Source organism: Chenopodium quinoa, unplaced genomic scaffold (assembly GCF_001683475.1).
Source record: "Chenopodium quinoa cultivar QQ74 unplaced genomic scaffold, ASM168347v1, whole genome shotgun sequence".
Classification (NCBI taxonomy): Eukaryota; Viridiplantae; Streptophyta; class Magnoliopsida; order Caryophyllales; family Amaranthaceae; genus Chenopodium; species Chenopodium quinoa.
Window position 1 is genome coordinate 991,014 of NW_018745617.1, and position 13,291 is coordinate 1,004,304.

The 13,291-nt window shown below is 35.1% G+C and overlaps 1 protein-coding gene across 1 annotated transcript; it reads right to left on the minus strand.

Annotated features, from left to right (window-relative positions):
• Positions 1-1,014: 1,014 nt before the first annotated feature.
• Positions 1,015-12,402, minus strand: LOC110716660 (probable LRR receptor-like serine/threonine-protein kinase At3g47570). Its single transcript, XM_021895307.1, has 8 exons — positions 12,245-12,402; positions 10,703-12,018; positions 10,334-10,637; positions 10,060-10,293; positions 9,670-9,994; positions 8,528-8,552; positions 1,652-1,932; positions 1,015-1,275 (listed from the first exon to the last, which is right to left on the minus strand). The coding sequence occupies exons 1-8, from the start codon at positions 12,400-12,402 to the stop codon at positions 1,015-1,017; spliced, it is 2,904 nt and encodes a 967-aa protein (XP_021750999.1).
• Between the last annotated feature and the right edge of the window lie 889 nt (positions 12,403-13,291).

Genomic DNA, 13,291 nt, shown 5'->3' on the forward strand with positions numbered 1-13,291 from the left:
CAGCCACAACCCGTCTCGGAACAAAGTCAGATAACCCTGTCTGTGTCAAAGGAGAAGACCTTGTGAAGTCGACACATACATCACGACCACGATCCCATGAATAAAGTAACACATCGGCAGGTCTGAGGGCCCCGTCATTCCCTCCAGACAATCCTATGTCAACCTCCTTTCTTGCTGAAATCCCAGATTTGTAGCAAATATCAACAAATGTATCCCGAACAACATTGTGCCGATGTTTAATACCAACAATGCCAGCACACGACACCGCATGGTCGCCGAATACATCCCCAGTAAAAACCCGAGAGCAAGCAGAGCACGGTGTCGAGACAGAGAACAATGGAACACCCATCCGATAACACAGCACACATCGGTATGTCTTAGCGTTCATCGTCTGAACCAATCCAGAAATAGGGACTGCCCGAAGCCAAGCAGAGGTGTGATCACCCTGCTGCGACTTCCACAATGCCAACTGCCGAGGAGACAAAGAAAAGGTGGATTTTGCAGAAGCGGTAACCTTTGTGAAATATATATCTGCCAATTTCTTCATGAGTTTAGGGGCAGCGACCTCATAAGGATTACCTAAAATGTCATACTCAACCGTTCTAGTAAACAAACTCAACGCATCCTCAAAAGCTTGACCAAGACCCACAATACTAGTACGACGCAGAAGCTGCGTCTGCAACCCAGCAGACTGCAACCGGGAAGCAAGAAGAGCATAGTGACGAACATCACCTGCGGAGTAAACACCAAGCCCTCCAAACGCAAATGGTAAGTTGCAAGCCGCCACTGCCAATCACCAAACCCGGGCCCCGAAGCAGTAACAATACGCTCCAAGGAAGATCGAAGAGCCTCGTCGAAAACGTGCCGAGCCGCCTCAAATGCACCTGGAGGACAAGTACGCAAGGCAAAGTAGAGTTTAGAAACTCCAGTACATGCCCTAAGTAACAACAGCTCACACTGAGGATCATCCAGCATAGCAACCCTATCCATAAGCGCAATGGTCTTGGTAACCCTCTACATCACAAGCTTGCCACTAAGCCTTGAATCAGAACTAACAGGACCACCAAGCAGCTTAACACCATGCAATGGTCGAGCAATAAAAGGGGGAAAAACACCCACAAGCCTGCTACGAGGGTCTTCTGTATGCCAGAAAACTTCAATTTTTTCCACATTGAGATGCAATCCAAAAGGAGGTCCTTCCTCCATAATCAACTGTAGAACCTTCTCTACCACCAAAGTGTCTCCAATAATTGTGCCATCATCCAAATACCACGCCTGAAGACATACCTCAAAAGCATCTTTGATTTTACACACAAGAGGTTGTAAAACCAAAGAAAAAAGGAGAGGACCAAGGGGATCACCCTGCTGCACCCCCTGAGATGACCATAAGGTGTGCTCCCCATAATACAATCTGGCTGGATTAGAGTAGCAGAAATCAACCCACCGCGAAATACCCGGACAACGACGAACCCGATCCTGCTGAAATCATCATCATCATCATTATTATTATTATTATTATTATTATTATTATTATTATTATTATTATTATTATTATTATTATTATTATTATTATTATTATTATTATTATATAAAATTTCAAAAACCTACAAAGTCAATCAATTTACAAGAAATTTGTGGGGAGCCGAGATACAATCTGGGCCCCCACCCCTCTAGTTATTGCGAACCCGATCCTGCTGAAGATGTGAGCAGCTGCACAAGCATCAATATCATGAGTCTTAGCGAACGCCTGAACCCGCCTCAGCAACGCAATAGCATCCTTATCTAATTCTCCCAACAAAGAAAAGGAGAAAGGAAGAAAACCATAACCAATAGCCCTACAACACGCCCCATACTTGTCCCGCTTCCGCTGAGCCGGCGCCGATACAACACGACCAGGAACAAAGTCAGACAACCCCGATAAAGTTATACAACCTATAGAAAATTAGTGGGAAGCCGAGATACAATCTGGGCCCCCACTCCTCTAGCTATAGAAAAGCCGATCCTAGTAAAGATATGAGCTGCAGCACGTGCCCCAATATCCTGAGTCTTCGAGAACTTCTGGATCCGCTTCATCAATATAACAACCTCCTTTTCTAACTCCCCAAGAGAAGAGAAAGAGAAAGGAAGGAAACCATATCCAATTGCTAGACAACTGGATTCGTATTTAATCCGCTTCCGATTGGCCGCATCAGTCACTACCCTTCCAGGAACAAAGTCAAAAAGCTCAGACTACCCCTACACACTTTTGACTGTCGCACTTATTGCCCCTCCGCCTCCCTTTTCCAATTTCCGACCATCCCCCACCCCCTGCAGTGCTCCTTACCCCTTCTTATAGCTCTCGAATAGATTATCAATTTTCGGCCACTCCCTTCCCTACCCCCACTTCCATTAAATCTGGCATCCCTTTCCTTGCCAACCTCATTTTACTGCTCATCATTCCCCCGAACACCTCGAAACCCTTCCCCCTATTCTTGATTTTCGGCCACCCCTCAAATAAATTTTCAATTTTCGGTTAAATTTTATCCCACCCGCACATATCTCACCCTCGTAATCCCGCCCACCCTTCTTTGTCCCCCTAAAAACCAGATTCGTCCTTCCCTTCCTTTCCTCGATTGAGGAAGTTATTGATGTTGCTATTTGAGGGTCGCAGAATTGCGGAGCGATTGAGGGCATGTGTTGGATTCGACGGGGTGGAGGCAGTTTCAAGTGGGGTGGGGTTGGTTTTGGGATGCGTGAGGGCGGTTGTAAGGGAGTTTTGAGGTGGGTTGAGGTGTTGTGGTGGTGGGGCGGTGGTGAAGTTGGCGGCAATGCTGGTGGTGCATGCATAGAAATAAAGAAAAAAAATTAAAAGTCATGTGACCGGGACGTGGGTGGTCAACGCCGGAAAAGTGAGTCAATGGCCATATTTCGGCAAGTGGTAGTCCTTTACAACATTTTTTTAAAAAAGAGGTAGTCATTTACAAATTTTTTTTTAAAAGGTAGTTTTTCACAAAAAGTTGTATATAAAAGGTAGTTTTTTCACAAAAAATCCTTAAATAAATAATGTAATTCACTTGTTGATATATTTCTAAATAAATAATTCACGACATAAGCTTTGCATATTATTTCATAATGTAATGACATATAATGTATACGATCATAACCTTCTATTTATTAAAACATGTTAAAGTTTTCATTGTAATTCAGATAAATTATTAATTGTTAATTGAGTTTGCATCAATAATCTAATGAAAATTATTTGTTGATAATAACATAAATATAATTACAAAATTCCTAATCATAACATTCAATATATATAATTACAAAACTCCTTAGGATCGTAGGCGATTCAAAAAAAAAAAAAAAAAAAAAAAACTGTTTAGCATAGGTAATGTCCTATTAGCAAATTGGTGAATACCTTATACACAAACTTGTTTTAAAATTTCATCTTCTTTTTTTGGATCAAACATGTTTCGAAAAAAAAAAATGGTTTCTTCTCCAATTTGCCTCACGAACCCAGATTATAAAAAATTGATGTTTTTTATTTATTTTTTATTTATTTTTTTTTAATTTTTATTTTCACAAAACATAATTGCTGATTATGCATCCTTGACCTTGATTGCGATTGTCTAATTAATACAAGTACGTATTATTTTAGGATTTAAATTGAATCCGAATTTGTACGAATCCCAATTTCGAGTGAACTCAAATCTCACATATACTATGTTGATCAAGGCATATTTTCAATCTCCATTGATGCGTGAGTGCCTTTAAGTGATAAATATTCTGATATTGATAATTATTTTCATCCATGGAAGAAGAATATTGAAGAAGATTAGAACAATGAAGAACAATATTTTGAATTTTAATTTTGTTAAAGTAATCTTTATTTATTATATAATTACAAACAGATTTTAATATAATAATTATTAAAATAAAAAAAAACAGATTTTCGAAAAATCTAATATATATAAATAAAGTAGGCATTTTAGAGAGCATTCAGAGCGCCACATAAGAAATATACTTATTTCGACCAATAAGAAAAAAGATTTGTATTTTATTTTTGAATTAAAAAATATATCGCCACCTAGATTAAGGTAACGAATTAGATTTAATATATCTAAAATTTCACGTAGATTATAATCCACGAATTAAATTATTTTAATGAAAAAAATAAAATTATAGGAAAAGATAAATTTATTAAATCAATACTACGAGTATAAGAATTCAAAAAAAAAAAAAAAAATAAAGAAAAAGATAAATCTCCAATAATAAAAAAAATATTAAATGATAAACGCTAATAATAAAGTTTGATACGTACCCGATAAATTTTGATAGTATTTTTGATAAGAAAAAAAAATTGTTCGTTAATTATAATTAAATTAAAATTTGTGATACCTATCATTATAAATTGACACATCATACGACACAAACATGATTTTGTGTTAATTTTTTTTATCATCAATGGTCATGCTTAATTTTTAAAATCCTATGTTTAAATTTGTATGTGTAATTATTACCAACATTGTGTTAATTTGGGATACTTAACGATTATATGTTAATGTTTTATTTACTAAATTTTTTTACATGCAGATTTAACGCATCATACAACACAAATAAAATTTCGTATCAATACAAAACCCCATCAAGCGAATTTGGTGTTAGTAATTTTGTGTTTGTTTAGGTCATCAATATCCGGGGTAATTTTTAAAATCTTATGTTTAAAATTATATTTGTAATTATTACTTACATGGTTTTTTTGGGATACTTAACGATTATCTATTTTTGTAATGACACTCGATTATGTGTTTATGTAATGGCACACGATTATCTGTTTATGTAATGACACATGATTTGATGTTGTATACTTTTTTTTATGGATGACTTTGGTTCTTATTGGAGATGATGAAAAAATTCCAATGCATAAATTTGATTTTATATTGCAACAATTTTTATCCTATCGAAATAAAAAATATGGTAAAACAATGAATAATGATTTAGGATTTAAATTATTAAAAATTTATCTTTTCACATTAGAGATGTTATATAACGGATAAACTATCATATTTACCATTTATTTATATTTAACAAATTAATTATGAATTACAATAAAAAAATTAAAAACCTTAGATGAAAAAACCGTGCATCACACAGGCTTTCATCTAGTAAGATATTAATTTCAGAAAAAAAAAATCAATCAAAAAGGACAAATTATTAAGAGAGGTTTAACCAAATTAAAAAAAAAGAAAAATCAACCAATAAGAATTAAGACTAGGGGTGGATCGGATGGTCATTTCGAAGATGATCATTGTAGAATTTTCTGGTAACCCTTAATATCCACTTATTTTCCTGTGGAATAATATTTGATTCTAGAAGACTGGCTGAGTCTATTCCTGAGTTATTAATAATGGGATTTTCTATTTCCCTACAATACCATGTGATAATGTTGACCACCTTATTTACTAGTATATTTTAACTACTTTTAAAACGTTGTATTATTATGGTAGAATTGTCAAGTAGTTTGTCCAGGTCCCCCATCAATTTGACTGACATCGGATAATCGTCGAACAAGATAAACAGTTTAAGACTGCCTAAGTTTTTGGGTGAAACATTACGGAGTATAATATAAGTCTTGTCATGTATTTTTTTGGAAAGTGAATACCAAAAGTGCATAAGTCTTCATTCAGACTGAATGGATTAAATGGTTTGGTTAGTCACTACGTACTCAAAGGCTTCAGTAAAAACATTGGTTAGTCTTTGTTGAAGGAAAACTTTGACATGCCAAATGCAATTCAAATAACACAATAAGTTTATGCTAAAATTATAGGTTGAAGGATCAAGGAGTGGAGGGACGGTTTTTCCCTCCATCATCCCCAGGAACGACCTGGATTCGATCCTCATCCCACCTCCGTTGTGATAGGAAGGACATCCCGCGTATCTTATCATGTAAAATAATTTTTTTAAAAAAAAAAAGTAATATTATAGGTTTATTTACGTTCAAGTTGAAAGAATTGTATTATGGAAACCAATAAAGATGAAAAACGGGTTATTCAAATTAGATCAATTTGAATTGTATACCTTAATGAGAAGGTACATACAATGCATGCAAACTCAAATCAAAGACTAGATAATTTATCACTAACTTATGTCATACAAAGTACAGATATAACATTCCCTTTAAAAAAAAAAAAAAGAGGTACAAGTATAACATACTACATACCATGTAGTAGTACTCTTTTTGCAACAAGATTCTTTGTAAATCATAATGATAATTTCAGTTATTGATCCATTAACTTAGGTAAATCATCATACTCCGCACAAAATTAATTTTCCTATTTATACTAATATATAAAAGGCGTTTATAACAAAATTTATTCTACAAGATTCAAACACTAAACCTCATGAATCTAATATCAAATTAGATACCAACCATGTTTAAATAGGCACAATAATGGATAATTAATATATCTAAATTTTTTTTCCTTATAATAAATAAATAAAGATAATGGCCACATGTACATATAAAAATAGTGACGATAAATATGAATCCGGTTTTTTTTTAAACTAATAAATAAATAAATATTAAATATGAATCCGTTTTTTTTTAACTAATATTATGTTTCAAAGTAGCAACTCGGTGCAACGCCAAGACTACACACTAATTATACATCAAAATAATCCAACCATGTTTTAATTGAAATATCCGAGAATAGCTTGAGCATAATTAGTGACGATAAAGAAATAGAACAAGTGAGCCACATGTACATATAAAAATGAAACATTCATACATTCATATATACATTCTAAGAGATCTTGGGATCGATTCTCACCCCCACTCTTGTGGCTCTCTATACACCAAAAATATATATATATATATATATATATATATATATATATATATATATATATATCATTTTTCGTTTAATTTAATTTAATTTTTTTATTTATTTATTTATTATTTTTTTTTGAGAAATTCATTTAGACTTAGATATGCTCAAAAACGAAAAAAAAAAAAAATTAAATGAAAGCGCATATAAGAATGATTGGGTAACTTTGAGGAAATTAATGGCCCAATATCAGTGTGTATTGATTGACTTTCTTTAGCCGTAGCATCGCACAAACAAGGCCCATCAAAGGTTATTGGCTAGGGCCAATTAAATCAGATTTGGTGACTTATCAATTTAGGCAGTGGGTTCAGGCCTTTTGGGAGGGTTCGACTAACTCTTAAGACTAGGGATGGCAATCCAGTCTGGATCGACCCTACTCAGCTCTGATCCGAGGAAAAAAATCCGCTAGCTCCGAGTTCGAGAAAAAGTAATCTGAATCCGACTTCGTTAAAATAATCTGACTCCGAGTCGAAGGAGGGTCGGATTTGGGTGTGGGTAGTTGTGGCAGTGAGTGTGGGTTGCAAAGGTCCAAATAGGCCAATTTCTCAAAGTGGATTAACCGAGGGGGAAAAAAAAACAGCTCGAAGTCAGATCGAATGTTGGAGTTGGATTTGGAGTCAGATTTAACCTCCAACTTCTTGTATGGCCGGAGTCGAATTTAGCATAATCTGCTTTAAATCCGACTCATTGCCATCCCTTCTTAAGACCTACAGCCTTGAGTAGGTACTTCTACCTACACCTCCTACAAAACACAGCGTTTAGGGTTGTAGCGATATCCCCCCTCCCTCATGAACTTCAGTAACTGCCCATTGACCCCACTAACCACGGTGACTCAAGATTAACCACTCCACCCCACATAATACATAAAAAAACCCCAAAACCAACATTTCAAATTCCATTTCTCTCTACAACCTTCTTCTTCATCAAGATCTTTACACTTTCTCTCATAAAAACCGTAAAATCCAAATAATATCATGTAAAATCAAGGTTTGTGAAACAGTTTGGTCTAAAATTTTTGTAGAAACTGCACCAAACTGTAGTTTGGTCATTTTTGGGAAACCGCACCACAATTTTCAAACTGTAAATCGTACCATAATTTTCAAACTGCAAATCATATCAAACCGCAAAATACAGTCTAGTCTAGACCATACTCAAATTAAATATAGGGTCATTATGTTAGCTAACACGTGTGAAATTCAAGTATACACTAATATAAAGTTAGCACAAGAATTAATAAAGGTCAATAGGGTCACTATCCAGTTGCTCATTTATAGACATTGTTACCGAAGGATGGGTACATTGTACACGCAAAGACTAATACAACAATGAAATTAATTAATAACTCAAATTTAAGTTGACAAAAATGATAATACTGCACATATTACTTTGTAATTTTTTTTTTAATTTTTTTTTTTTTTTTTTTTTTTTTTTTTTTTTATGTTAAGCTTAATTTCGTACCCCTTATCTAAATTCCTGGATCCGCCACAACTCCTTGGCACAACCATTGCATTTAGTACGTAGACACTCCTCAATAATTAACCTAAGATTTTAATGACTGTCGTTGCTGTATAACAAGCAATGGAAATGGTGCATTGGTTTCTCGAGAGTGGGTGCATATCTTCCAGTATTATCTGCAGGTGATTCAAGGCCCCTCTAAACACCTTCACACAGCATGATATCTTCTATCTGCAATTTTACAAGTATAATGTTAATACAGTGCATAAGTCACAGAGTCTACTTACTAAGCTAGCATTTTATCCAATTTGGAGGATATAAAAACACAAGTAGATTAATTTATTTGCTTCTGTTCCTAGTACTTCCTTCTGAGTTTAGTCTAGGAGTAAGTACTTGTGGTCAATTGAGCTTGCAGATTACTCAGCCTGCACTCATGTTTTTTTTCCATTATCTAAACACTACAAAGTTGAACTCGAGGACCAGTGGACCACTACCTTCTCTGGATGTTGTACATTAAGATTCCTTTCAGTACTTATTTTACCTTCTGAAATCAGTATTATATGTAGGAGGCTTTAATTTTGTGCTGATATATACGAGAAAGGTTTGAGAAAGACAAAGAAGAAGTAGACTCCGATTTAGCTGTTTTTGCAGCAGATTTAGTAGGTCTCTTAGAAAAGAATGCTGCAAATCATCCTGGATGGTAAGAAACTATTGAGGACTTAATAATCTTGGCTCAGAGTTGTGCTAAGACATCACCAGACGTAGTCTGGGACCAGTGTGAAATTTTAGTTCAGGAATTGGATGACACGATTCTGGAGTTGCCTCCAGGTACTCTGAAACAGCTTCATATGTGGATGCTATTTGTACTCACGCGATGTACCAGATTGTTGCAATTTTATGAGGAAAGTGGATAGGCTGAGGATGGACATTCCCTTCAGTTGCGCCAATCAACTATCTTGCAGTTTGCAGAAAAAATGTTAAGTTCTGTTTCTATTATATTTGTTCCATGATTAGTTGGTGTTTTACCATCCCCTAATATTATTTATCTTTGATTTAACTCGTATTTGGCTCATATAACCATTCGTGTGGATGATCGTATCATTGAAACTGATTAATGAATAATTTACTTGACTGAGTTATTAGTAATATTACGTATAAGTTTGAGAGGAAGAGTCCTTAATTAATACATTCCTTTATGCATTGGTAAACATACAAGATTACAAACTAGATGAAAGCATGGATTTCAACTTTACTACATAATTAATGGGGATGATTTACATACATTACTTGTTAATACATTTTCTTAATCAAGAAGCTTATTTCTGATTAGTAATAGATTTGCAACTACATCACTCATGTCCAACTTTTCTTGTGGCACTTCAGCTGAGCAAGAAAGTGCTACAACAAGTACAGAAGTTAAGGCCTCCAACATCACACTCTTGTTGGTCTTTTCCTCTTTTTCTGTGTATTCTATTAGAGTATGATCTACAATCGTGTCAATCTCTTCGGGTATAGCATTTTTCACAAAGGTATGCAGGCTCAAGCCGCCTTTGAACATGTCATTAGTAGGCCTCATTCCTGTAAACATTTCGAGTAAAAGGATCCCAAAGCTATAGACATCACCAATGGTAGACACCTCATTTCCGAGACCATATTCTGCATTCAGATCATGCCTCAAATATTATTACAATGAAAACATTATAAAGCAATAAATTAGAACACTAAGTTGAGTTGTTACCTGGAGGAGTGTAACCCAATAGTTCCTCTAACTCCAACAGAGCTATACTGGTTCGCATGACTGCTATTGATGCCTTTAAGGAGGATCTTGGCTAGCCCAAAGTCACCGACATGAGCGACCAATTCATCATCAATGAGAATATTGCTCGGTTTCAAATCACAGTGAACTATTGGGGCACCACATTGATGGTGAAGATAATCCAAGGAAAATGCAACATCAACTGCAATATCAAGTCTTTGGTGAAAACTCAAGTATCTTGAGGTATCATATAAACTTTTGACAATTGACATTACTAGTTTCATGTGATGGATGCAACCAATCTTCCAAAGTTCCATTCACCATGTACTCACATACCAATGCCTTGAAATCCCTTCCTTGATTATCAACACTTGAGCAAGCTGTTATTACCTTCAGAAGATTTCGGTGTCTGATGCTTCTAAGGACCTCACATTCAGCAATAAAACTTTTTAAACTGCCATGATGTTCGAGGTTAAATGTCTTAATTGCAACACTGATCCATCCTCCTCGAGGATTCCCTTGTGCACAACCCCAAATGTTCCGCTGCCAATCAGATTTTCCTGCGAGAACCCATTAGTTGCTCTAAGGAGTGTCTGGTAAGACAAATTTGGGAAATTTTTATGACCTGATGTATCGGGAAACACAGGTTCACTAGTCTTTTTTCTCTTCCTTGATTTTTTCAACAAAACAAGTACTAAAGCCAATACCAGAATAACTCCGAAAAAAGAAGGAAGAATTGTGACTATCAATTTCTTCGTGTGCCCCTGTTTGCTTTCCTGCTTGTCCGGACTACTACTGCATCGAGGCAAATGTAACTCGACTATGCCTCCGCAGAGCCTATCATTTCCACTTAGTAAAACATTTGTTGCATTATCAAAGTCTCCGCGAATAGGTACCTCACCTTCAAGGCTATTGTTTGAGAGATTTAGCAATCTTAACTGTAAGTCTGCTAGAAATGGTGGTATCTGCCCTGTTAATTTGTTATATGACAGATCAATCTCAACAAGACCCTTTAATGATCTCAGTGCATCAGGAATAGAGCCTTCGAAGTTTTTCCCCAAGTATAGGTACTCTAGAACAACGCACCTACTAATAGAGCTTGGAATCTGACCTGATAACATGTTACCATTCAGTAAAATACTTTGAAGATTATTCAACTTCCCAACTTCTTCCGGGAGGGATCCGGTTAGGTGGTTTTCAGAAAAATCGATCATGGTAGACAAGGCCGGGAGATCAAAAAGTTGCAAGGGTATATCACCACTAAGACTGTTATTAGCAAAATATAATGCTGTTAGAGATTTACAGTTTCCAAGATCAGACGGTATTCTCCCTATAAGGTTGTTATGAGACAAGGAAAATATAGACAACCTGCTTAAGTTTCCAATCGAAGATGGAATGACCCCGGATAAACTGTTACCATTCATGTAAAGGAAGTTTAGATTTTGGTGTTCCCCTATACTCGAGGGAATGACCCCGGAAAGTCTGTTGTCATTAACCACAAATTGTTGCAGTTTGGCTAAGTTTCCAATGCACACTGGAATTTCTCCTGCTATATTGTTCTTGTGTAATGCCAATATAGTAAGGGATGAGAAATTGCATATGATTTCAGGAAAAACTCCTTTGAAGTTATTTTGGCCTATTTGAAGCCATTGTAAAAGGGTATGATTGGCTAAAGAAGAAACAAAGTTCAAATCTTGGTCTTGGCCATACCCAAGGGAGTTATCAGAAAGGACTAGGCGCGAAAGCCTTTGCAACTTGTGCAGAGAAGGAACATGACCTCGAAGATGGTTTTGACTCAACTGAAGAACATTGAGACTTGAAGAATTGGAAATTGAAGCAGGAATAAGACCAGTGAATCGATTGGAGCCTAAAGACAAATACTGAAGACGCGGAAGTGTATTACCTAAACCTGCAGGAAGATCTCCTTCTAACTCATTTTGCCTTAAGGATAATTGTGTCAACAATGAGAGGTTAAATTTCCGGAATCATCCCAACAAAGTTGTTACTGTCAAGGCGCAACTCCTGCAGGAAGCTTAAATTTCCGATATAGGGAGAGAGTGTACCTGTGATTTCTGACGAATTCAGGTCTAGTTTTGTCACTTGCTCGTATGTACCACCACAAGTAACCCCGTGCCACTCACAAAAGTGGACGGTATCGTTCCATGACCTCATTACACCCAATGGATCATCTGTTATTTTGGCTTTGATTTCGAGCAATGCCAACCTCTCTGTTTCATTGTTCTGAGTTGTTGCGAGCTGAATACAATGAAACAGAATAATGGTAGCAAAAATGATCATGTAAAATGATAGAGTTAAGCGTGACATTATGTAAAGTGTTGAAGGTAATGCTGTAACTACTAACAAAGAACTGAAACTAATTGAGAAGGAAAACTCTACCTCTAATAAACATACAAACAAGGCAAGATTAAAGCAGCCATTTTTTTTTTTTTTTTAGTTTTCGTATGAAGTATTAGTCGATGACAGTAAAATTCTAACATGCTCATAAAAATTCCAACTTTGGGTTCTTTGGCACAAGTCCTACGTTATACTAGTCGTATGTCAAAAGTCATTTTTTTTTTTAATTTTATTATTATTATTATTTTTTGATTGGTTGCTAAACTAGGTTAGAACCCGTGCAATGCACAATTTATATAAAATTTATTTTTATAATTTGTATTATTTTTTTTTTAAAAAATGGCTAAATATAAATAAGAATATGAACCTTGTACAAAATATCTATATTTTGAAAATTTTAGATTTTCATCAAAATTATGATATAATATCTGTTTAACTTTGTCTAATACATATTTTAATGTAGGAGTCTATTTAATATTAGTGTACAACTTAAAATTATTTCATTTTTTAAGGATAAATTGCTAGGTTGTATTTGTAATATAGAAGCTTCTATTATTCAAATTTCAAAATCTATTAAATATAATAGCTCAAAAAAAAAAAAAAAGATGACATCATCATGCATTTAGGCGGGAAATTTTTTATTATGAGAGTGACATATGGACAGTGATGGCATCAACAAAGTTTTTTATTTAATAATAGTTAATAGATTGGTGTTGTTGATTGAAAGTTTAAAACTATTTTTCAAATCAGTGTCCACGTTGGATTGAACCCACAAAGATATTTTCTTTAATTTATACTAGGTTAACCCCGTGCGATGCACGGTTTTATAATAAGAATTGAATTATTGACTTTTAACATA